General features: G+C 46.1%; 2 protein-coding genes across 7 annotated transcripts in view; one reads left to right on the plus strand and one right to left on the minus strand.

Moving 5' to 3' along the window:
• The window catches only part of OLAH (oleoyl-ACP hydrolase), a 21,411-nt gene extending 1,494 nt beyond the window's left edge, over positions 1-19,917 (minus strand). The window contains exons 1-6 of one of the 5 annotated variants that reach the window (XM_088459620.1): positions 19,639-19,917; positions 17,680-17,809; positions 8,677-8,815; positions 7,363-7,462; positions 6,979-7,148; positions 3,698-3,780 (exon numbers count right to left, since the gene is read on the minus strand). In XM_088459620.1, the coding sequence (XP_088315746.1) occupies positions 3,698-3,780; positions 6,979-7,148; positions 7,363-7,462; positions 8,677-8,815; positions 17,680-17,809 (622 nt within the window). In that variant the 5' untranslated portion in view covers positions 19,639-19,917. The other 4 variants (XM_088459619.1, XM_088459618.1, XM_088459621.1 and 1 more) reach the window with 4 other exon arrangements.
• CROT (carnitine O-octanoyltransferase) overlaps positions 19,702-27,206 on the plus strand; it is a 73,725-nt gene continuing 66,220 nt past the window's right edge. The window contains exon 1 of one of the 2 annotated variants that reach the window (XM_088459617.1): positions 19,702-20,165. The gene's annotated coding sequence lies outside the window, so the exon portion shown is untranslated. The remainder of the gene's footprint in view (positions 20,166-27,206) is intronic. The other variant, XM_088459616.1, reaches the window with a different exon arrangement.

Here is a 27,206-nt window from a genome sequence, read left to right on the forward strand (position 1 = left end):
TACGACACAATTACTGCACGATTTTTAAACGATTGAACGATAACGTTATCGTTCAATTGCCTGCTAAAATCATCTAGTGGATGCCCCCCTTAAGATGTCTTGGCGCCCTAAGCAAAATTTTATCCTCCGCCCCTGCTCCCACCAATTCATACTATGCCACAGAGCTGTGTCCCAAATTCATAAAATATGCCCAACTAATATGCCATACAGCAGAGCCCCAAAATCATACTGTGACTCATAACACTGCCCCCAAGTCATAATACAGAGCATCCGGAAAGTATTCACAGCGCTTCACTTTTTCCACATTTTGTTATGTTACAGCCTCATTCCAAAATGGAATAAATTCATTTTTGTCCTCAAAATTCTATACACAATACCCCATAATGACAACGTGTAAAAAGTTTTTTGGAGATTTTTGCAAATTTAATTAATAAAAAAAAAAAAAACCCCCAAAAAACTAAGAAATCACATGTACGTAAGTATTCACAACCTTTGCCATAAAGCTCAAAATTGAGCTCAGGTGCGTCCTATTTCCACTGATCCTTGAGATGTTTCTACAGCTTAATTGGAGTCCACCTGTGGTAAATTCAGTTGTTTGGACATGATTTTGAAAGGCATACACCTGTCTAAAGTCCCCCACTTGACAGTGAATGTCAGAGCACAAACCAAGCATGAAGTCCAAGGAATTGTCTGTTAGACCTCCGAGACAGGACTGTCTCGAGGCACAAATCTGGGGAAGGGTACAGAAATATATCTGCTTCTTTTGAAGGTCCCAATGAGCATAGTGGCCTCCATCATGCGTAAATGGAAGAAGTTCGGAACCACCAGGACTAATCCTAGAGTTGGCCAGCTGTCTAAACTGAGCGATCGGGGGAGAAGGGCCCTAGTCAGGGAGGTGACCAAGAACCCGATGGTCACTCTGTCAAAGCTACAGCATTCCTCTGCGGAGAGAGGAGAACCTTCCAGAAGGACAACCATCTCTGCAGCAATCCACCAATCAGGCCTGTATGGTACAGTGGCCAGACAGAAGCCACTCCTTAGTAAAAAGCACATGGCAGCCCGCCTGGAGTTTGCCAAAATGCACCTGAAGGACTCTCAAACCATGAGAACAAAATTCTCTGGTCTGATGAGACAAAGATTGAACTCTTTGGCGTGAATGCCAGGCATTATGTTTGGAGGAAACCAGGCATCGCTCATCACCAGGCCAATACAATCCCTACAGTGAAGCATGGTGGTGGCAGCAGTATTCTGTGGGGATGTTTTTCAGCGGCATTAACTGGGAGACTAGTCAGGATAGAGGGAAAGATGAATGCAGCAATGTACAGACATATCCTGGATGAAAACCTGCTCCAGAGCGCTCTTGACCTCAGACTGGGGCGACAGTTCATCTTTCAGCAGGACAACGACCCTAAGCACACAGCCAAGATATCAAAGGAGTGGCTTCAGGACAACTCTGTGACTGTCCGTGAGTGGCCCAGCCAGAGCCCAGACTTGCATCCGATTGAACATCTCTGGAGAGATCTGAAAATGGCTGTGCACCGACGCTTCCCATCCAACCTGATGGAGCTTGAGAGGTGCTGCAAAGAGGAATGGGCGATACTGCCCAAAGATAGGTGTGCCAAGCTTGTGGCATCATATTCAAAAAGACTTGAGGCTGTAATTGCTGCCAAAGGTGAATCAACAAAGTATTGAGCAAAGGCTGTGAATACTAATGTACATGTGATTTCTTAGTTTGTTTTTTTTTAAATTAAATTTGCAAACATCTCAAAAAAAAACTTTTTACACGTTGTCATTATGGGGTATTGCGTGTAGAATTTTGACAAAAATTAATTAATTCCATTTTGGAATAATGCTGTAACATAACAAAATGTGGAAACAGTTGAAGCGCTGTGAATACTTTCCTGATGCACTGTATGTTATACATCTGTGCCACACAGCTGTATCCCCAATTCATAATTATGCTACACATCAATGACTCCAATACCTAATATGCCACACCTTTATGCCCCCCATACATATGCTACACAGCTTTGCACCAAATGTATTGTATGCCACATAGCCATGAATTATGCTACACAATGCCCCTATATGCCACACATATGCCCCAAATTATTTATATGCCACACATCCATGCCCCAATATATATTTATGCCACACATCCATGCCCCAATATATATTTATGCCACACATCCATGCCCCAATATATGTTAGCACCCGTTAACCCCCACATCCACACACATATACACCTCACAATGCCAGCACACATTAAACCCACACACACTAACACTCAATAAAACCACTCAATAAAACCACCCCCACCCCCAATAAAACCACTCAATAAAACCACCACCACCCCCACCCCCACACACACACTAAGCCTGTGTGCACTCCTTAACACACACACACACACACACACACACACAAGCCCCCATTATCTACACACGCCTGCATCAGCCTTGGTCATCAGTAGTCCCGACCGGGACTGAAAGAGACATCCTTCATTTTATTTTGTGGACTCAGCGGCACCCTCCAGTTGCCGGCGCCCCTAGGCAGCTGCCTAATGGTAGCACCGGCCCTGGCTGAACCGCTTACATAGGAGGCCATACTTGGACGGAGAAACCGCACCTGCCATAGTGCTGGTGCAAGTTTCCATGGTGCGACCGATGATGCACCAATTGATATTTCAATATCTATGGACGCAGACAGTGGGCGTCTCGCTCCTTGCACACATGGATACAAGGTTCTCCACCAGTGAAGGCCTTTGTAGCGGCATTATCATAGAGACGCAGACGCAACTGTTGCAAAACGTGCAGCCACGGCTGTGTCTGCGTCAGAGTCATAATCAGCCCCGGGGGGAGATTTATCAAACCTTCTAAGAAGGATACATGGAGGTGATGCCCATATAGCAACCAATCAGATCCTAGCTATCATTTATCTAGTACATTCTATAGAATGATAGCTCAAATCTCATTGGTTGCTATGGGCGATAACCCCCACTTGTCCTCTTTAAAAGATATGATACATCTATCACTTAAAGCGGCTGTTTTAGCAGAGTGCCGCACCCTGCCCGATTTAAAAATTGCAAAATGTGCCCTACCCTTATGGCGGCGCCCTGCTGAAATAGCCTGCCGGGTGTCGTCCCCACCTGTGGGCTGCAGTGTTTCGCGGGGGAGAAAAGTTGCGGTGCAGTTCTCACCGCCTGTGAATAGGTGCTGTGCGCATGCGTACGCCGTCTTTTCTCTGTGAGCGGAGAGCTTGGGGACAGCCCAGCTGCATATTCAGCGTGCGTGCTAGTGCCCCTCTTTACCGTCCAGCCCCGTCCCATGCCAGATCTAGAATGGTCACTACTAAAGTGAGACAACAGCAGTGATACTGGCCCAATATAGCATCTCTGACACCTAATTAGTGCCTGATGATCAGGGCCTCTGAGAGGATTACAGGGCATCTTCTCTCTTGATGCCCCTGACTGTAATCCAATTGGGCCTGCTGGTAAATGAGGTTGGAAGCTGACCGTTATCAGTTTGTGTGTGTGGGCACCTTCCAACTGCACTAGCTCAGGTATAGTGCTCAACAGCGTGACTGCGTCCAACGTGGTTACCCACAAATGTTTCCACACTGTACACTGACCCCAGGGTGGCCACATTAATCTGTACCAATCAAGCGATTCTATTCTAGAGCTAAGTCACCAATTTCTTACCAGCTAAATCATGAGGAACATCTTCTGTACCATCAAAGCATGTAATTCCACAGGACAGGACAGGGGGGTCCGGTTTCTGGTAGCTGTAGAGTACATAGATCATTCTCATACGCAAATTTAATGTAAACATGAGATATTCACGGATGATGTAATCGGCAACATTACGGCCTCAAGGGACGGAGTTTGATTCCCGCCACGTCCCTAATTGATTATTTAAGCCTCCGTTACTCTTAGAGTAACACACTACTCCTAAAGCACGGATACTAGAAATTGGGAACCTGTCGCTTTGGTTTTAACGAAAGGGAGCACGTAATCAGAGTTGGTTAAAAGGCTTGCTGACCATACTGGAACTTATAGTTCCTCAGCTGATAGAGAACCAGCTCACATACTCTTAAGCTGGCCATACACTGTGAGATTCAAAAGTAGATAAGACCAGTTGTACGATTTCCCCTGAAATGATTCCCTTAACATCCTGGACGATTTGTTTTCAAAATGCAACAATTTCACATAAGACCATCAGATAAGATCAATCTTATACGATTTGAAATCGTATAAGATTGATCGTGTGCAGCAAATTCACACACGATTCATCTGCTGGACTGTCAGCTAGGGGAGGGAATGTCAGCTGACGGGACTGCACGGGCTTTGCAAGTCCCGTGAGCCAATCAGCGGCTGCGCTGACTGTAGAGCGGCCGCTGATTGGCTCCCGCTACTGACAGATCCCACGTGACAGTGCCCATCTGACAGTACCCACGTGGGAACTGTCAGTTGCCGGAGTCAATCAGCGGCCGCTCTACAGTCGGCGCGCCCGCTGATTGGCTCACCGGACGTGCCAGTTCCGTGCTTGTCCCGTCAGCTGGCATTCGCGAACAATCTGTATGTGTGGCAACACACATACAGATAGTGGGTCAGTCTGGTCGGCATTCGTTTTTTTGTTTTGCCAAGTTCCTGGGGATGCTGCGGAGACCAAGCGCCAGGACATAGGCGAGTATGTTTTTTATTTTATTTTGCAGGGCCATTCATTAAGGATTCTACTGGAGAAGAGGACAGACCGGCTGGTATAGGTAAGTATGTCTGAGTGGGTAGGGGTATGAAATAAAGTTATACTTGTCACGGTGTGTGTGTTTTGTCTTTCTTTAACGATTTACTTTACAGTGTGGGGTACAGGTGCCGCATGTCTGCTGGCACTTGTAGTTCCACAAGTGCCAAAGGGCAGGCATGCTGGCACCTGTAGTCCCACTGTAAAGTACAATAGTATTACATTATTTGGCCCCCCATTACCCCCATACCCACCGCTCCAGGGGTATGGGGAAGAGCCCCGGGCTTCAGCGTAAGCCTGTGGTGCTCGGGAAGGGGGGGAACCTTCTTTGGGGGGTCCCCGACTGCCCTGAGATCACCGGCTTGAGCTGACCGACTTGGGGTGCTAATGCTTTGCACCTGGAGCCCCGGTGATTGGGTCTCCAGGCTGTGGCATTACACCCCGGTCGGTTGGGTCTGGTCCTGGTCTTAAATATAGGGGATAGCCCACATCTTTTTGACCCCCTATATTTAAGACCAGGACTGGTCCCTGCAGCCTGGTGTTGGTTTCTAAATTACGGTGGAACCCTACACATTTTGTTCCCCGTAATTTTATAAACCAGGACTGGCTGGCAAGCCTGGGGCTGGTAAGGCTTTCGGGGGGTGGGCCATGTAATTTTTTTATTAAAAACTTATAACCCCTTTTTCAGGTACAAAAGAACGGGAATTAAAGGGAAAAATTACAGGGACACCCCTAAAGATGCATTGTTGGGCAAGGGGTTAATATTCTTTGGCAGCACAGGGGGTTAATATACATTAGTGACAAAAGGGGGCTAAACACATTGGTGGACCAGTGGGTTTGGGAAACACATTGCTCGAGCTGTGCTGTCTATACTCACTTGAAAACGCTGACACATGCGTGCTTCAGCTTTTTTGATATTTTGCAGGTACCCGGCGTCAGTCAAAATGGCGGAGGGAAGTGGCCAGGGACATTGTAGGTCGTACAACTGATTGTACATGAGCAAAATTACATACGATTGGGTTAAAATCAAACATGATAGGTTGAGGTCTCTCTGAAAAACCATCTGATGTGATCCAACTACATGACGGCGGGGACGCGCATCGGGGTCGCAGGAGACTCAAAATACAACTATTTTCATAAGATTGGTTTGTCCAACCTGTAAAAACAGCCCAAATCGTGTGATCAATCGTCCCGTGTATGGCCAGCATTAAGCTGTGGACACGCTGCAGTATTGGTAGAAACCAGTCAACTGCCCTGATCAAGCTTGTTTTTGTCCCCAAACGTTATGACAATTATGTAATATAACCGTAACATGACCACTACTGGCATTTGTGTGATCGAAAGCCCTCCTCACCATTTTATTACTTTACTATGACCTCCTGGACGCTTATCTATAGGATCTATTATTGTCTATTGCTTAAACAATTGTTATTTTCTTACCACTCATGTTGTCATGCTTGCAGGGTTTTTTATGTAAGAAATAGGTCTGATACCTAGAGGTCCAATGTGGACCCTGCACTAGCATTAAACATAAGGTATAATATATGGAGAGACCTCCATTGACCTCCGAATGGGACTAAAAACACCAGTGGGTATGAGGCCATAAGCTACCTGTCCGCCTTGTTGTAATAATCTTTTTATTTATTGGGGGGGTTTTTTTGTCCAAATTGTATTAATATTAAATCACATTCAGAACGTGTCCCAAGATGCACATCCAAAAAACACTAGCGCCGAAAAAAACGCAACCTTATTCGCTAATAAGATTCAAGCTACAGATGTGTCCTCATACATGCGACAAACAGCTTCGCTAATTCATTTAATATGCAACACTTATATATCTGTGTGCGACTGAGTCTGTATACGAAACACAACGCAACTTGGGGGCTGCTGTATTGTAGCACTTCGTATATAGATTCAGACTCCATCGCACACAGGTATAGAAGTGTCACATATAAAATTAATCAGTGCAGTCTCGTGAAGCGGTTTCTCGCATCTGTTTTCGACCAAGATGCAGTTTCAGCAAAAAAAGACGTTCGGAGTAATCCGTGTCACACTGAACCTGGAGCGCCGAGCAGTCATGCGGTTTGGCATTTCTGCAGCAAAGTGTATGAGGACAGATCTGTATAAAATTTGTCATTTTGGACAATCTAAGCTTTTCTATCACTGCATACCAATGAGGCTTTCAGTCTCAGTTTTCAGGCGTGCCTAATTTTGAGGAATACCAAACTATAAGCTAACTCACACAAAGTTCTCAACGACTCGCAGGTCAGCTTTCAGCGGTGGGAGGAACAGCTGCACGGCGTCCTTGTTCTGCAGGATTTCGTCCGGAGTCCCACCCACTACAGACATCCACTTCAGGAAATCTTCATCGCTCAATTCCGTTCTTTTTTGAAGAGGGTAACGGGATTTTGACTACGAGGAAAGATAAATAAAAAAAAAGCTACTTCCAGTGATATTAAATACAGAGCTCTATGTTTAATAACAGCAATAGCTAATTATCCAGATCAGACAGCCTTCCCATTGGCTGTGGTGATCTTATAACAGCTCTCGCAGCCAATAGGAAAATTAAAACTAAAACCAGTGTAGACAGCAAGACTTTTAGATCCGTACACATACAGTAACGCACATGTGGGGCAGACGCTCCGGACACAAAGAGGTGCGCAGGCTCCAGACCATACTTCTCTTTCAATCGAACTGCAGTAGCAAAACTGGTGAAAGATCCAAAACTACGGACAAAGTAAAAAAATAAAAAATAATTATATATATGTGAATATCAGATTTCCACCATAATAGTTTTACAGCAAAACCTCACAGAGCCACAAACAAAGCACAAGGCAAAACGATTCTGCAACGAGACGTTGCTATCAATGAACACATGCGGGCACGGCATAATTAGTCTCGCCATATGCCCAATGAGCTCCCCACAGACATATACAGGCACTGGCACAATGAGGCTATATTCTTGCATTGTTCTACTTAAAGAGACACAAGCCTAATATTGTTTGGTCTATATTTGTGATGTGTGCAGGAAATAATGCTGCCTGACTTTATATTCTATGCACAAGTCGACCATGATGCAATCAACTTCCTTATCGCAGTTGCTTGGGGGGTCTCCCAGACGAGGGTCTTCTCACAACAGAATGGGACGTGGCTATACAGCCAGTGACACAGAGTGGGCTGAAGATCGACTGATCCCTATACACAAACAAGAGAGTGACTGCGAGAACATTATCTCAACCCTGCATCCAGGAGTAGCTGCCCCATCCTGAGTAGTTCTATAATCTGCTTGTTAAATAACTCACTAAAGTCATACTGTTAAGGCGGGTATCCGCTACAAGATCTGAAAACGACTGCACGATGACATTGTAAACGTTGAGTCGTTTGTCAGTCGTGTGATGAGCCTGCACTGAACGAGCAGTCATTCAGTGCAGGGTCTTCAATCATCTGGAAACATGCTGAACTTGACAATATCGTCAGGTTGACCAGCATGTTGGAAAGATGATAGATGTCTAAACGACCAGCGGGCACGAGCATCGCTGGTCGTTTTAGACACTCTTGCAAACGATTTGCAAACGATTGAACGTTTATCGTTCATAAAAATCGCTAAGTGAATACACCCCCTTTAGATTTAACTAGAATGAAATTGGTTATTCAAAATATACTAAATAATTATTTTGTGAAAAGCTTGTAAAATTAGTAGGGGAGAATTAAGGAACCGTTTATCCAAGTTTGATAGAACAGTCTTCAAAAAGGTATAGAGCAGAGGTTCCCAAACTCCGTCATTACAGTCCATGTTTTATGGATATCCATGCTTGAGCACAGGTTACTTAATTAGAACCTCGGTCAATTTGATTAAACCATTCGGACAAGCATGGATATCGTTAAAACCTGAACCGTAATGGCAAAGTTTGGGAATCTCTGGTGTAAACAATATATGTACCTGTGGCCAAAAAATGCAAAAGGTTTTTCCTGCAGCTGTGGCAACAAGACGCGGGTAATTTCATCTACTATTTGGTCCATGCTCTGAGCAAACGTCTCTGAGGAGCGCGATTCTCTTCCAGGGAGTCTGATGGAGTAAACTGCGAAACAAAGAACGCTGAATCATTTTCCAAACAACGGTCCATGAAATGTTCTAATTAGAGTTCTGTATTTTCTGAGAAGTGTCGTCACTCAGAATTGTACCAGCAAACACAACCAGGTTTAAGGACTACTGCTAATTATCTGGTGGAACGCTTACGTTTTTATGCTATAAATGTTTGTTATGGATTTCAAAATGTATGTTTTACCCTATACTATATTTCCAGCAGCCAGTCTCTTCACTGGTGTCCTCCAACTATATACTCCAAAGACACAGCAGACGACTCCCCTGCAAATAACAGCGGCCACACACAGACACATAAAACACACACAAACCCATACAAAGGATCATGTTGGGCGCCTGCTAATGTTTGTTATTACAGGTTAGTGCACAGTATATTGATTTTTCTGCATGGTTTACTTTGTCACCTGGAGATGAGGGACAGGGACAGGAAAGTGTTGTACAGTAAGGGTGGGTTAATGTAATTGCGACACTGACAGATATACAGTAGATGCATCTGCAGACACACATTTTAAGAAGTGTACCCCTGGTGGGTACTGGTGCATCTATACGCAGGGATAATGATCAGCAGCACTATCTAGCTGTTTTGATTGGCTTATAATGTATTAACCTTCAGCTGATAGCACTTAAATCATTAGCGTCCTAGCTATATAACATGAACGTGTTGCCCTCTGTTTCCATGACCTAACAGACATTGCTTTTGGACTACTGCAAAAAGGAAAATTACCATTTAATTTTCAAATTGGAAAAAGATGAAGGTGTCTCTATATAAACTGTAAAGACAATGGCCCTCATTCAGAGCCGTACGCTCTGAGCAGAGCGCACGCTCTGAATGAGGGCCGGGCTCCATTTTCATGGAGCGTCCTCCTGGACGCTCGTATAGCTGTGGGTCACCACCCACAGGCTATACGAGCGTGCTTTGTGATGGCCGCGATGGTCGAGACCATCGCGACCATCGAAATTGCGAGCCGGAGCCTGCGGTTGAGGTTTTCAACCGCAAGCTCCGGAGTGATTTTGGCTCTATCAGAGCCAAAATCACTCCCACTGACATCACTAGTGATGTCAGTGGGCCGGCTTCTGACGGGAGGCGTTCCCGTGGGAACGCCCCCGTCAGGGAGGCACGCCCCCGGCACGCCCACCAAAGGGGGCGTGCTGTCAATCAACATTGACAGCACGCCCCCTTTGATCGGACACAACGAGCGAAGGACTTTCCTTCGCTCGTCGCGTCTGGCGCATGCGCACGACGGAGCTCCCTCCGTTGTGCGCATGCTCAGTGCATAACATCGACCCACTTGCGAGCGGACAGCCGCTCGCGAGTGGGTCTGAATCAGGCCCTATATTCTCTCATGTATGTGACATGTAAAGCCACATCGCTACTCTCTCATCCTAACCTTATCGATGAGGAGGTCTCCTCTGGGAACCCGTTTCTCCGTGCTTTAGGGGCCCACAAAGGAAGGTCCATTTTGGAGGTGGTCACAACAGAGCCTATCTTTAGGGTGTGCCCAGACTATTATGCCAGAGGGCCGATACAGGGAAACGATGGGAGCATAAAGTAGGCTCAGCTAACGGCCTACTACAAATCCTTTTTTGGAGCCAGATTTCTGGACCTATATGGTAAGGGAAGTGGAGATGAGTGAGGGTTAAGCCTGGTACACACTCAGACTTCTCGGACAATATGCCCGATTCAGACGGATCAGAAAAACATATTGTCGAAATCGTCTAGTGTGTGCCCACTATGTCGGCTGTTGCGCTTCTGTGGGGTCATCAGCCGCATCGTGAGGTCGGTCCCTACATGCAGCTCAACCTGACGATGCGACTGGCGACCCCATGCAGCGGGATGCAGCAGGAGCCAACATGTCGGGCACCGGATCGTCTAACGTTTACCAGCCATCCAACATGCTGGCCCGTGAGGCGGTTTGGGGGAGGGGGGGGAAGTCACCTGCCGTGTCGTTGGGTACAATTACTGACCCATCAAGGGATAATGGAGTTACTTTTCTCTTCAGGGAATTGGTTTCATCACTATTTTATACAGATTCTGGTTAGAGTCCAATAGTTTCGTTCATCATATGGACTTGAGGGCCTGATTCAGAGCCGCTCGTTCGCTCCGAGCGATGTTCACACATCTGCGCATGCGTATGGGTCGTAATGCGCATACGCCAACCAGTCAGTGCGGTCGGAAATCACGTGTTCGCAAAATAGCGAGTGCCTGCTAATTTGAGTGACAGGATGAGGCGTTTGTGGGTGGTAACAGGGGAAGGTGCTTGAAAACGGGGAGTGGAGATCTGAATGCAGGCGTGCCAAACGGTCAAAACGGGCGTTTTAAGGGTGTGCATAATTAACAAAGCAGCGTCATCGGCCACGTCACTTGGTTGTCTTTTAGCCTGAACTGCTCGCATGATTGCGGTAGGAAAATGCTACCACAAGAATAACGAGCAGTTCATACGCCTTTCGATGTACTCGATTAATCAAATAAATAGCGGAGATGACGTATGATGCGAGCGGCCAAGGGGCATCTTTACAAAATAGCGAGCGCATGTTTCGTTCGCTCAGACATAGAGGCGTCAACAGACCGCAAAGAGCGAGCACTCAATTTAAATAGCCGGCCCCTTTTTCTGAACGAGCGTCCGCAAATAGCGTCCGGCTCTGAATCAGGCCCTGAGTACGGGATCCCAGCGGTCAGAATACCGACCCAAATAGGCAAGTGTACTAACTATAACCCCTAACCCACTCCTCCCGCAGCCTAACCCTAACCTTACCCCTAATGCCTAACCCTGACTCTTTCCCCCCACCCCTGCAGACTAATCCTAACCCTTCCTCCTGCAGCCTAACCCTCCTCCTAGTGCCTAACCGTAATACTCATCATTGAGATGCTGGCGGTCGGGTTTACGGCGCCGGCATCCCGACCGTCAGGATCGGAACTACATTCCATAATTCCCAACCCTAAAATTTCAACTGATGACATCTTGACTGTGATGATGTATCATCTCATGTCGACATACTGCCATGACTCTGGGGGGGGTCCCCAAGTATGCCCCAGGTGATTTTTTTCATTGCAGGTGCTTGCGGCAGGTGGATTTTTCACAATATTTTAAACTTCACTTTAGTAACTTTAAAATATGCTGGCCCCCATTTTCAAGTACCCCAAATTTGCTGGGATAAGTTATTTTCTGCAAAAAAACCCCAGAATACTATTCTGCATCACTTATACAAAAATGCTATCCAGTTTAAAAACACCTAATACCTTCAGCAAGCCAAATCGGGGGGTACCATAGGGAACCCCCATGTCAGAGCATCTTTTGGGGGGGGGGGGTGTCAGGCTGATTTCCCCAAATCTGACAGTACTTTCCGTCTGTTTAAGTTTCGCCGGGACCCGTTTTTGCGTACTTTCAAATTGAATACGGCGATACGCGGGCACGCACGCAATACTTTTCCACCTACAAAACACACAAAGTAGGCGAAAAGTCTGGGAGGCAAAAAAGTATCACGGCTCAGCTCAAATTGAATACGGGTCTATATTAGGGACAGTTATGAAAATTTGTTGATGAGATTTCCAGAAAAGACTGCAGAAATAGTGCTAAATATAGTAGATTGAATTAATTATCTTGTTAATTAATTAACACTCATTTACAATGCATATGTACTGTAGCTAAAAGGTATGGTTTCAAAAAGTTATTTTTCAGTTACTCCATGTACTAAGAATGGTCTTTCCTCTTCGCTTAATGAAGTAGAAATCTGAAGTGTCTCTAGAGATGTGGAAAGATCTCACGAAGCAGCGCGCAGAGCCCAGGCCGGCCTCAGGTATTATGATCCACCCTCGGCTCGGAATACGCTGGTTACCTTAACCTGTTGCTATTAGCTGCAAATGGCACCACAACAGAGGCTGGCATTGTGTCCAGCGGCAGGATACACTGTGGATGCCATTCACTGGGAAACAGAGGGCTCCTTCTCTGCTGGAGAAGTCTGTGATGTGACCAGAACACCAATGATGAACGTAGAATGCCCAGTCCATGACCTTGGTTTGTTCCCTATGCTAATGCGGGGCCTCGGAGCCCGAGCCGTTCTGTCCTGTTTCCAGCATGTGCTGTGAAAGGTTTCTCTAGTTTCTATTCTTCCCGCACAAATACTTTCTGTGGGCACTTGCTGGTTTTGGATGGTGATATTATGTAACAAAGACAATGACCTCACCACAGAGCTAAGATTCTGCGTCCTGTCTCCAAATACATTGTACTGGAGGTCTAAAAAAACCCCCATCTGAATAAAAGTTGTTTTATGTGTGGCCATATAATATCATCTGGGCTGTACACAGGCTTAAAGACTTCTTATGCAAAAGCCAAGAAGTTGCAACAAAAATTATATTGGCAGAACATACAGAAAAAAATTTAAAAAATGATAGTTGTAGTTTCCCACTTTATACTTTAGTCATCTTAGTGCATCAGGGTTGCAGTCAGGAAGCAGACGGTCGAAATGCCGACCGTTGGTCGGCTCCCCGACTGTCTAATCCTGGCAGGGGTATAATGACAGGCGTCGTGATCCCGACACCTGTAATTTTACCTACTCTGGGAGCCCGACACACCGATCGAAGGTAGGGCTGGGGGGGAGGGTTAGGTACCCCCTAAGAGGGTTATGCTAGGGTAAGGGGGGGGGGGTAGGTTTAGGCACTTACAAAGGGGTGGGGATTAGGCACCCCTAAGGGAGGGTTAGGGGTAGGGGGGGGGGGGTTAGTTTGCTAATAGTTTAAATATTTACCTGTCGGGATCTTCACTGCCGGTCTTCCGTCGCCGGGATTTGAACCGCCGGACATGCGTCATACAGCATACTGTAGGTACAATTCCTAATTTGACAGATACATTAGATAGGAGGAAATGACTTGTGACTGGCGGACGGTGAGCTGAGTGACAAAGGGTAAGCAGTACGATGGATGACATTGTGTAAAACGCGTACTGGTACCATCAAATGAAGAGGCTGAAGTCTGACAGTTCTGAGCTTGTGCAAATTTCAAGTCCTTCTGCAGACTTGGAAATGTCCTATGCTCCTTCTCACAGCAAGGAATGCTTATGGCAATGTATTATCTCCACTCTTATTTCATTAATCTAACTTTGCAAAACGATATTGCATTCCTCAGCTAAACTAGGCCTATGCTGTCCCCACGCCTGACTGCACATGGAATGGTGACAATTTGCACATCTCCTCCCCTCAACCTGTGCAAATGAATGCACCTCCACAGACGCCGCCATCTTGTTCCGTAAGCTCACGCACCTTGGGAGAAATGCCTTCAAACAAATGGAGGAGTACAACAAATCCAAAGCTGGCTGTGAAGTACGGGGAAGAGGTTTTACACATCATAAATACCTGTCAGCTTGTTTGCATAGAGGTGCACCAGCCTCCTAACATGGCAGCCGACTGGTATAGAGCAAGATGGATGAACTTAGGGCCTGATTCAGAGCCGGACGCTCTTTCAGAGAGCTCGCTCTGAATCAGGGCCCGCCTATTGTATTTTTAGAACGGCCTCCTGGCCGCTCGCATAGCTGTGGGTGACCATCCACAGCTAGTGCGAGCGGCCAGGATGATGGTCAAAACCATCGCGACCATCGGGCTTGCGACAAGACCCTTGTGGTAGGGTCTCGTTGCCGCAAGCCCTGGAGTGCTTTCGGCTCTATCAGAGCTGAGAGCACTCCCACTGACATCACTTGTGATGTCAGTGGGGCCGGCCACCGACAGTAGGCGTTCCCATGGGAACGCCTCCGTCTGGGCAGCACTGCAACGGCACGCCCACCAAAGGGGGCGTGCTGTCACTCACCATCGACAGTCCCCTTTGTAGCGATACCCGGAGTGACGGCTTGCCCGTCGCTATCCGGGTCTCGCGCACGACGGAGCCGGCTCCGTAGTTACGTATAAATACTGGGGTTAAAACACATAGCATCAGGTAGTAAGAACTTATGTACACTCATTCTGGAAGCAATTGGTACATCTTCATGTGAAAGGGACACACTAGGCAGCGAAAACTGTGAAACAGAAGAACCTCAACTAAAAATAATCTACATCAAATATAGATTAGAACACCACTAATGTATGGATAGACATCCAGGTTAGAGATACGTTTGCTGGGGAAAATAGGAGATGTCAAAATACCACTTATGTTCAAAATTATTTATTTATTTATTATCAGTTATTTATATAGAGCACACATATTCCGCAGCGCTTTACAGAGAATATTTGGCCATTCACATCAGTCCCTGCCCCAGTGGAGCTTACAGTCTATATTCCCTATCACATGCTCACACACATACACACTAAGGATAATTTTGTTGGGAGCCAATTAACCTACCAGTATATTTTTGGAGTGTGGGAGGAAATCGGAGTACCCGGAGGAAACCCACGCAAGCACAGGGAGAATATACAAACTCCACACAATTAGGGCCATGGTGGTAAACAAACCCACGACCTCAGTGCTGTGAGACAGTAATGCTAACCACTACTCCGTCTGTGCTGCCCATTATGAACATAAGTGGTATTTTCTGTTAAATGCTACAGTATGTCGCCTTTTTGACGAATGCGTGATAACGAAAATGCTCTTGATTTAGTATAGTCTGCAAACTACACTTTGGGGTACAGATGATTACATAAAGGGGATTTGGTAAGATTGCAGCTATGTTCGGCTTATTTTATAAACCCCTTGTGTGTTTGTACAAAGGAAGTAGAGGGCCCGATTCCCTACGGATCGCAATATTGCGAACGTATGCAGTTCAACTGTGATAGCAAGCTAATCCATTGCGATCGCAATGCAAACTCAGCACAACATAAGGACGCCCACTTTACATTGCACACATCCATAATGTTTAGCAAAATAGCGAAACTATCGGTACAATCGAGTACCATGGCAGCCTCACGCACACTTGCACAAGTTCTGACCTTACTCAGAAATTGCTAACAACCACGCACACATGCTATTGGGCCTCAGGCTGCATATGGGATCACAGTGGATAATTTATGCACGCCCCTGCAATGGTATGCGAACGTACTGGCACGCCTGCGTTTCCCCGACCACCTCCCGTCACCACCCTCAAATGGTGCTTCCTGTCAATCACTCTGCAAGGGGTTTGTATAGCCTCTACGATCGCAGTCCCGATCACAATAGCTAGTTCGCGTACTGCAATGCATACGCATGCGAAGAACGCAACAATTGGCGGATTGCGTGCGTATTACGAACTGCGATCCTTGCTGAATCAGGCCCAGTGTCTGTGGAACCAGTATGTAATACCGCTGGTTCAATTCCTGACAACGGAATCCCGGCAGGGGTGAAGATCCCGAAGCTAAAAAGGTAAGTATTACTAACCCTATTCTCCCCAACCCTAACCCTCCTTTAGGGGTGCCTAACCCTAACCTCCCCCCTAGTGCCTAACCCCCCTTTCCCCGCAGCCTAAACCTAAGTCTCTCGGGGAGGTGCCTAACCCTAACCTCCCCTTGGGGGTGCCTAACCCTTACCCCCCTTCCCCTAGCCTAACCCTAAGTCCCCCCTGGGAGCCGCTAACCTAACCCTCCCTCCCCCCCGGCGGCGGCTTTCCGTGCCCGGCTTACCTTTGATCGGTATATCCCGGCATAGGTCTAATGGCAGGCGTTGGGATTTCGACGCCTGTCATTAGTACCTTGCCGGGATTTGACAGTCGCGAAGCCAGCGGTCGGCATTGCGACCGTTGGCTTCCTGACTGCACCAGTGTCTGCAGACCAACATAGAACAAAGTAAGCTTAACTTTCTATATTTGGCGCCATCTACTGGTCATTAAAATGCTACATATTTAACAGCTTGTCTTCATATTGTCCTGATCTTTAAAATCCCACACAGACACAATTGTAAGACGGATGACTTCAATCAGAACTATGGCACTAACAAAACAAGGCAAAAACAACAAACACAGATACAGGAAAATCCAATGAAGAGTGATCATTTTTTATTTTTTTTCACAGGCAAAAGTCAGCGTTTTGGAATGGAAAATGTGGGCAGGATTAAAGTTACCCTATTCCGAGCTTTCTGTAGCTCTAATTAATCGTCGGAGAGCTAACAAATTTTGTAAGTATAATATTCAAGGCTTGCAGAGGATTCCTGGAAAAAAAATGGGTTCTAAATGCTGCAAATTGGGGAAAATATGGCACCGTGCAAGGTAAAATGGATGAAAAGAGACCAACAAATGAGTAATTAAAAGGAACCTAAAACTGCATTTCAAGTGTTAATTTAGTCTCTTTGTCAAAGAGAATTTATTTTGGCCCAATTTGTAAAACTTGGGAGGTATTGCTCCTAGCATTGCAGTTTATTTATTCCTGGGAGATGAGGAGGACAGAAATACAGCAACATGCAAAAGAGGATTTCACTCAACAGACCGCTCCCAAGATACCAGGAAATGGATTCAGTATGATTTACATGGCCGGCGGTTCAAATCCCGACAGCGGCATCACTGAAAATCCTGATCGTCTCCAGGTAAGTATTCTCTAACCTATTCTACCCCCTAACCCTCCCTTTAAGGGTGCCTAACCCTAACCTCCCCTCTAAGTGCCTAACCCTAATCCCCCTTTCCCGCCGCCTAAACCTAACCTCCCGAGGGGTGCCTAACCCTAAGTCCCCCCCCCGGGAACCCTAAACCTATCCCTAAGCCATGGGGATTTCGACGCCTGTCATTTAACCCTTGCTGGGATTATACACAGTCGGGAAGCTGGCGGTCGGGATTCCGTCCATCGGCTTCCCTACTGTTTCCTCAAGAAATACCAGGAAAGATAACACCTTGGAATTCACCTTCCTGTGACATTTTCTAGTTTAGTTCCCATTTAATGCACCATTATGTAAATTATACAAACCTTCAATGGAGTCGTCAAACAGCCGGCCCCATTGTGCATAATATATCGATCCTCCTCCAGCCCAGGGGAAGCATATTAAGCGGGTGACGGCATTTGGTCGCTTATAGAGGCAGTTTAGAAGTTTGTCCATCTTTAAAAAAAAAAACATAAGACAGAAATCACTAGATATTTCCACAATGAACAAAGGAAGGGATGTGGTCAATGTTTACAATGTCGACACCATAACAATGACAACATATCAACAATCTAGGCACTAGTTGGAGGGTTATGGATTAGGGACGGAATACTCACCAAAACGCTGCAGCATCGGAGGTCTGACCCAGAAATGACGGTCACATGACCGGCAGGACCCGGAAGCCATTGCAGGCGTGAGGAGCAGGTAAGTGACCTCTGAGCCACTAGGGACGTTATGTTAACATTCTAACGTGGACATTTCATCAGTGTCCCAATCCCTAACCACAGTTTATTCTTTTTTTTTTTTTTTTTTTTAAATATGGGTAGAAGTTTTTATTTTTTGTACCCCATTTCCTTGCAATTGGCATTAAATACAGACCTTAGCTTGCAAAATATCAGTATAATTTGCAGGGAAACTTTTCTCCTGCGCTATACTAAAAACAGCACAATTCAGTAAAAACAACCTCAAAATAACCACTGAACTCGATCACATGTATTTCTGTTGCGCCACTATTCTGCCTATTGTTTCACAAGGAAATGACATCGCTGAGGCATGAGGCATACACTGCATCGTTCCACAATAACTTCACTATACTGATGTCATGCAGAATAATAAATACACTTGCTTAGTAAATTAGTACAAAGCAGTCACTTAAACATATATACTTTCACTGGTACGTTTGTAGAACATGGGGCAGTTCCTTGAAATTTGCGACGGTAATTGTGGATTTATAATAAGTGATGTTAATATAGGTGTACTCTCCTTTACATATTAGGCTTGTCAGGCTAAACACCGATTCCATGCAGCTGTAGTAATTACACCCTGTAATTCTGGAATACATTTTTCACTCACTTCCCCATATGCGGCTCTTAAAACCTTTCTATGGAGATTAGAAGTTGTAACCTTGAACTGTAGCGACTGATTTGAAAGCTCCTAGTCTTCAGCTTTTATGTGGTCTTGGGATGACGTCAAGCAGTAGCGGCGACGCCGCCATCGTAAACTTATCTATGGTTCAAACCGCACACATGCGCAGTAGGAGCAGAGGTTTGGTGGACGCGCAATGGAGCCGTGCTGCGAATGCCTATTCCAGGTGTCTGCAGCTGAACGCATAGCATAAACCATCGGATGAGCCATCAGAAACCAGAATGCGCGCAAACCTGATAACAAACGGAAAACAAATTTCCATCAAGTCAGGGACATTGATGGTCGCCACCGATGTCCGTCTCAGAACGCCTTGGGGACTTCTAGTAAACATATAATTGACAGTGCTCTATACCATATATAGTGCTTGATTTAATTAGTAGCGGTACAAGTGCAGCCATATGTCACACTTATGGTAGCCCCCGACTCACGGATTTTTGTTCGAAGCCTCATAGAACTACGTACGAAAATCTTCTATACTGGGGTGAGATGAGGTGCCATTGCCGGCGTTTCCACGTCGTTGGAACGGCATTTTGCCCCACTGTTACCTAATTCAATAGACCCCCATATGTCATATAAAATAATATATTAGAGAGAGAAAAGGTGTAAATGATGAGAAACCTACTACAGGCATAAACATGAGTAAAGGTAAAGAGGTAACAAATGACAGTGATGATATCTGCACAGCATGCATTATACACAGCATAATAGTTGAAGATCTCCCAGCAGGGTGCAGCTCATTTCCCCTTCGCGTTAGGGACCTGGAAGTGACGTGAGTGAGGGCGGAAGTGCAGTTCAATGCCCATTAAGTCCACCTAAAGAAGAAAGTTGTCCCCTCGCGTCCCAGCAATTATAATAATAACCTCTGCTGCTGCTGCTCCTTGTTGTGCTCTTGGACCCGGCCACTCAGTGTGTGAGGTTGGCAGCAGTGTGGGCAAGAGGAACGTCACCCACTACCCATCCAGCTTCTCAAGACGACAACGAAGATGAGGACATGATCCCTGGCAGCTCAGGGGGCACACAGTGACACTTGCCATGTTGGAAGCTTACAGCTAAATGTGTACTGAAACCTAAAACAGCCCGTGCGCCAGGGTGTCTAGCCCACTTCAAAGATGGCGGGCCGGCGCAGTAAGCTTCTTCTACCAGTGTGTGCAAGTGACGCAGGGCCTCCTGGTGCCGGCCCTATCTAAGCGTCCACGCCCAGGGGGAGGAGCTTTCACTTGACAGGACTTTGTTGTTTTTGCCCACTCACAACATTCCCTGTCGGTAAATTTGTCCCACGCCGGCTGCCGTAGACTGTGATGATAGGAGATGATCTAGGGCAGAGGTGACACTAAGCTGCTGCTGATACTGCTGCAGAGAGGGAGGAGAAGGAGCAGCGCAGAGACAGGTAACTCACATAGGCTTATGTGCTGCTGGGACTTGTGCCTGGACCTCTGGCGGTGCTGGGGGGATGCAGTTACTGAGTGTCATATTCCCAGCTCTGCACAACTTACTTTGACTGTTGACTGATCATTCTGTCTGTCTGTCTATTGATGCTGTGTGGGTGGTGTTTGCAGTTTATGTATATTCTGAGAATATTATTATTTTGGAAACTTAGGTACTATTCCCCCCCCATACCTTATAGGCTATCCGGTCAGAAGGTCGACAGTAACCATGTCGACGTTCATAATGTCAACACCGCAATGTCGACATTAGAATGTCCTAAATGGTTGAAACTATTAAAAGGCACCATGTCGACATCCTCAAAATTTTGACGTGTTCACAAGTTGACATCTGTACTGGCCCCGTGTGAAATGCCGACAGTCTGAGGATGCTAGGTGTTAGAGTTAGGCTGCGGGGGGAGGTTAGGGTTAGACTGTATATGTGATTGTGGGGGGGGATTAGGGCTAAGACGCGTGGGTGAAATACTCACTAGAACGCTGCTGATGAGACATTGCCTCATGTGACTGTCGGGACCGGGAAGAAGACGCTGGAACCACCGCAGCTGCTGGGACAAGATAGGACAACTCTAGACCGACAGGGACCCGTTTGCCGACAGTTCATCCATGTAGACATGATAAACAATTGTACCTAACCCCCTTTATAGATATTTTGCTCTTGCCCCTAGAGATATAACCATCATTCAGTTAGTATAGGGCCTGATTCAGAGGTAGATGCAATTCATGCGCGTCTGTGACTTCTTACGGACTGCAATAGCGTAAATATGCATAATGAATACACCTGTGCATCTGCTGGGTGACCTGGAAAGCGCAAACTGTTTGGGGTCCTGAGGATTGAGTTTAAGAACCGCTGCCCTTGACCATCAGGGAAAAAGGTAAGTGCGTTGTTGCTTTTAAATACACATTTTACATAAAAAATACATTTAGAACATGTTAAATATCAGTGTTCAGTCTAGGTCCAGCGCCGGGCAGGGCTCTGGACCTAGAGAAAGGGCACTCCGGCACGTGCCCAAAAAGGGAGTGTGTCTTTCATCACTCTTGGGGGCGTGGCCAGCACTTACGGACATGCTGGGCTGCCCCCCAAGCTCTGTGAATTCCTGAGCGAGGTCTGACCCTGCCATAACTGTCCGCATGGTTCCGATGTTGCTGATTATTTCACTATGTTGCCAAAGTATACGGAAGTAAGTAACTGGGCGTCCTTATGTTAGGCTGCGATCGCAATGCGAATGCAAACATTTGCATATCACCGCTGATATTAGCAACTGCATTGCGTGCGTATAAGCAGAATAGCGATCCTTGCTGAATCAGGCCCTTTATTTGTAAATTATAGACATTGCACTCCCAAGGAAAGCAGGCTATCCCCTGTGTGTACCAGGGCTGATACAGTGGACACCAGCCTTGTATTTAATCAAATCTGTCTGTTACTTTGTCGATGGATTTTACATTTTGCCTGTAATAAAAAATAAAAAGGACCCCCCACACACACAGGACACACACAGGACACACACATGCATGAACACACCTGAAAGGTATGCTAGGATGTGGGGCACTGCCAGCTCCTGTCTCATGCCTCATTACTGGTCATTAGTGGTAACTGAAATATATACCTACAGTATGTGAGCTACACTACTTATGGATAAATCAGAAATGACTGGGTATAAAGTAAGATTTCATGATGTCTCTTTTAAATGAGAGAACTCCTGTATTAAAGGGCTCTTAGCTTGTGCAAATCCACGTATCTGATTTCATATTCATCGCCCTTATCCTGTTCTGTTTTGTTCCTGAGCATTATTCTGAAATGTGAGATTGATCATCGGGGTGTGGTTTGTTAGATAGACAGTTCTTATGTCAACATGAGAATGTCAACATAGTCAGTGTCCACAAGCTTAGGATGTCGGCAGTGACCATCTCGACATTCATCATGTCGACACGGTTTACATGTCAATATGACAAAAAGTCATCCTAACGTCCAGCGGTCACTAGCCTGCTATTGGTGGCTCCAGCGCGGCTTCCCGGGTCCTGGCAATCATGTGGCCGTTACTTCCGCCGCAGACCTCTGATCCTCTAGCGTCCCAGTAAGTATTGTTCCTCTAAACCTCCCCCTAGTGCCTAAACCTATACTTCACCCTATTGCCTAAGCCTAACCTCACCAATCTCTCATGTGATGGAGATTGGTGATAGTCTATATTGAAAGTGTGTTTTATTGTGGGTCTGCAACATCCCCCACCATTAATTAGTTTGTTGAAAAAATTGCTCATACACTCCCTCCCCCTGTACCAGCTGACCCAGCTTCTCCTACAAAGGGAAATCATTTTAAAACCTGCAAAGGCTTGTCCTGCACACTATAGCCTGCATCTTAAGCATGTTATCTGAAGCATGGAGTTAGAACCAGAGTTGTAATTGGATTTGGACTTTGAACTACTTTGTAAACCAAAATGGATCAATTTCTCAAACACTGCAGCTCAGGAATGCTACCACTCCACCTTTATTTCAACCCCCCCCCCTTAGACTGGCTTTGGGGGCAGTCTCATGCTATATCCCAAGCGCACTCAACCAACTTATGGATGTGACAAGCTCTCACATTTGAACAAGGGAAATTCTTGCTGCAGTCATGTTACCTCTTACAGTTTACACCGTTATTTTTAATTTCTGATTACTTTAACATGGTTTTTACCTTATAATGCCGTCGCTGTTCTTTTAAGTTGGCCTTTTTATAGCTTTGTATTTAGCCTCTCATTCATTATTTTCATTCTCTCTCTGCCTGGATGTTATACTTCCGCTACTTGCATGCCCTGCCAGATGTAACCTACACAGTGCGCCCCAGATGGCTGCCTGGATGGTTATTTCTTAGGATGAACAAACACATGGATCTATTCAGTCAGGGTGTATTATATTACTAATGTTTCAGTCACCCATGTACATCATGTCCAAACTGCATCACTTTTTGCTGTATTTGCTACTCCGTTTTGAACCATGTACTTCCACCCCACTGTATGATATCCCTGCATGCTATACCTCCACTGAAGTGCCTCCTCCATTGACAGGATGTACTTCACATGATCTATTCATACTGGGTATATCATACTGCCACACACATGTCGGTCTTCCAATATATGCCTTGGCTCCTTGTACGGCTTATCTCCCACTTGGTAACCTTTGTAGTGCGCCCAACATGGCTGCCTCACCTGGTACATTCATGGATGGGATGAAAAATACATGGGCCTGACGATTATGGTGGGACCCTACTCCTAGCGTTAGGACGCTGCAACCACCCATTTTGTGTCATCTCTTCTAGGCATAACCTATTCCACCCAGGGTAATCCTATGTAGTGCGCCCAAAATGGCTGCCTCATCTGGTACCTTTTGTTGGTGAAATATATAACCTGTGGAAGTTATTTTCTCAAAATGTCTGAACCAACCCTGCAATATGTTTATTGTGCTCTTTAGGTTCTGGTTGTTTTTAATTATCTCCGTGTGGTTTTCTATGTTCTGCAATACCTAATCCATGAACAATGTACCATGTTTTCTGATGTCTCTAAAGCGACTTTGAGTCCTGCGGGAGAAAAGCGCTATATAAATACAATTATTATTATAAATGACTTCCTCACATACTGTAAAATAGGAATCCAACAATCTCTCATCCAAACCCTCTGTCCCATGCTCATTGTCTACCCCATCTGTGTCACACCGTCTGTCTGCCTCTCCCCTTTAGAATGTAAGCTCTCATGAGCAGGGCCCTCTTCCCTCATGTGTTTTTTCTTCCTTTACTTACATCATTATCTACTCCATACTCCAAATGTTTATATACCATTGTGACACAGTTAGGTTAGGGGGTCCCTCTCCTGGGTAGAGGACTTCTTCCTTACACACACACACAGCAGCAGGGAAGCAGCACACCAGTCTGGATGCAAGTACAAGCTGGTCGGCGCCAGTCTTTATTGTACAATGTCAGAAACATAAAGAAAACATAAATATAAATCCTAGCCCTGTCGGGGCACTAACTTCACAGGTAGTTCCCTCACTACCAGAACCTGGCAGGGCCTAATGCCCTCGCCAGCAACAAAAGCACAGCACAACACTCACAGTTAGGTATCCAAGTGTCTCTGAGCAAACTCCCTGTCTGCTCTCCCAGGTGAGACAATCAGCCCTCAACACACTAGGCTTATATTGGCCACTCTCAGGTGGAAAACTAACAAGCCTGATACCAGGCTGCGAGAACCAAAACCTGGAGTGGCCGTGGGTGGAGCCCTCCCTCTCCTCTCACCCACAACCCTCAGGTCCCAAACCGGCTTTTCAAAAAAGCCGAAACTCAAGCCTGCTACACTGCAGACTTTCTCCTGGGGGTTTAAAACACAAAAGACAGGAATCTGGGACAAATGTACCTGCCACAGACCACTTTACCAGTGATCCTATCACATATCCCCCCCTTTGTTTCGACCTGTGGGGCGGAACAACTGAAGCCCCCAAACAATGAACGCGTGACAACGCGTCAGCATTGGCCAGCTGGCTTCCTGGCCTGTGTTCCACTGAAAATGTAAAAGTTTGTAACGCCAAGAACCATCTTGTAATTCTCGCATTACTGTCCTTATTTTCAGACATCCACTTCAGAGGGGCATGGTCAGTGATCAATTTGAACTTTCTTCCAACCAAGTAGTACCTGAGAGCCTCTAACGCCCACTTTATGGCCAATGCCTCCTTCTCCACTGTGGCATAGTTTCTCTCATGTACATTCAACTTTCTGCTAAGATAGAAAATAGGGTGTTCCTCACCCTCCTTGTTCTGGGACAGGACCGCTCCTATACCTACTTCTGATGCATCGGTTTGTACTATGAATTCCCTTTCAAAATTAGGAGTCGTCAGGACTGGTTGGGAACACAACGCTACTTTCAACTCCTGAAAAGCTTTCTCTGCCTCAGGACTCCATTCTACCATGACTTTTTGTTTGCCTTTGGTCAGGTCAGTCAGTGGGACTGCCATGGTGGCAAAGTTGGGTATAAACCTCCTGTAGTACCCCGTAATTCCCAAGAAGGCTCTCACCTGCTTCTTATTCAGAGGCCGTGGCCAGTTTTGTATGGCATCAACTTTATTGAGCTGAGGCTTTATCAGGCCTCTGCCAATGGTGTATCCCAGATATTTTACTTCCTCCATGCCTAGACAACACTTTTTTGGGTTGGCTGTCAAACCTGCCTTATAGATGGAGTCCAACACTGCTTGCACCCTGGGTAAGTGAGACTGCCAAACAGGACTATGAACGACCACGTCATCCAGATAAGCAGCCGCATACCGTCTATGGGGCCTTAGAATCCTGTCCATCATTCTTTGGAAGGTAGCGGGTACCCCATGTAGCCCGAAGGGCAACATCTTGTACTGAAACAAGCCCTCTGGCGCTGAAAAAGCTGTCTTTTGTTTGGCGCTCTTGGTTAACGGTACTTGCCAATACCCTTTGGTTAGGTCAAGAGTTGTTAAATACCTTGCCGTCCCTAGTCTCTCAATCAGTTCATCCACTCTTGGCACCAGGTAGGCATCGAATTTTGAAACACTGTTCAACTTTCGGAAGTCATTGCAGAAACGCACACTCCCGTCGGGCTTTGGAATCAACACAATGGGACTTGACCATTCACTATGTGATTCTTCAATAACCCCTAACTCTCGCATATTTTTAATTTCTTTCGACACCGATTCTTTTTGTGCTTCTGGTAACCTATAGGGCTTTAGATTAACTTTAACCCCTGGATCAGTGATGATGTCATGTTTAATGACCGAGGTTTTCCCAGGTACGTCAGAGAACAGCACCCTATTTCTAATCAGAAACTCCTTGACCTCTTGTTGTTGAATTGCCGACAGGGTTTTTGCCACTGTCACTTCGGGAACTAAGGGCCCTCGACTTACTGGAGGGTCTCGGATGGCCGACAGTACCGTTCTATCTTTCCAGGGCTTTAACAGATTTATATGGTATATCTGTTCCGGCTTTCTTTTCCCCGGCTGGTAAACTTTGTAATTGACCTGCCCCACTCTTTCTAAGATTTCAAAGGGCCCTTGCCATTTAGCCAAAAGTTTATTTTCCACAGTGGGAACCAATACTAACACTCTGTCCCCAGGAGCAAAGCTGCGTAACCGAGCATTGCGGTTGTATACCCTTTGCTGTGCCTGTTGAGCCTGTTCCAGGTGCTCTCTCACTATCGGCACTACCGCAGCAATTCTCTCCTGCATTTGAGAAACATACTCAATCACCGTTTTGTAAGGACTAGACTGCCCCTCCCATGTCTCTTTGGCAATGTCTAGTAACCCCCTTGGGTGTCTCCCATACAACAAGTCGAAGGGTGAAAACCCGGTGGAGGACTGGGGAACTTCTCTTATGGCCAACAATAAATACGGCAATAAGTAGTCCCAATCCCTACCATCCTTGTCGACCACTTTCCTAAGCATGTGTTTTAACGTCTTGTTAAACCTCTCGACCAGCCCATCGGTTTGGGGGTGATAAACCGAAGTTCTTAACTGTTCGATTTTGAACAGGCGGCATAACTCTTTCATGACTTTGGACATAAACGGTGTACCTTGGTCAGTTAGTATCTCCTTAGGTATACCCAGCCTGCTAAAGACATGAATTAGCTCTCTGGCAATGGTCTTGGTTGACTTATTGCGCAATGGGATCGCTTCCGGGTACCTGGTAGCGTAATCCATTATGACCAGAATATACTGGTGTCCCCTGGCAGACTTCATTAAGGGTCCAACCAAATCCATCGCTATTCTTTCAAACGGCACCTCTATGATAGGCAATGGAACTAATGGACCCTTAAAATGTGGCCTGGGAGCATGATACTGACACTCAGGGCAGGATGCGCAAAATTCAGATACCTCTTTATGAAGCCCGGGCCAGAAAAACCTCTGCATTATTCGCTCAGTGGTTTTCACTACCCCTAGATGGCCTGCCGTTATATGACCATGGGCCAGATCCAACACTGTTCTTCTGTAGGCTTTGGGAACTATTA

This window comes from Taudactylus pleione, unplaced genomic scaffold (assembly GCF_031769625.1).
Source record: "Taudactylus pleione unplaced genomic scaffold, aTauple2 ptg000916l, whole genome shotgun sequence".
Taxonomy (NCBI): Eukaryota; Metazoa; Chordata; class Amphibia; order Anura; family Myobatrachidae; genus Taudactylus; species Taudactylus pleione.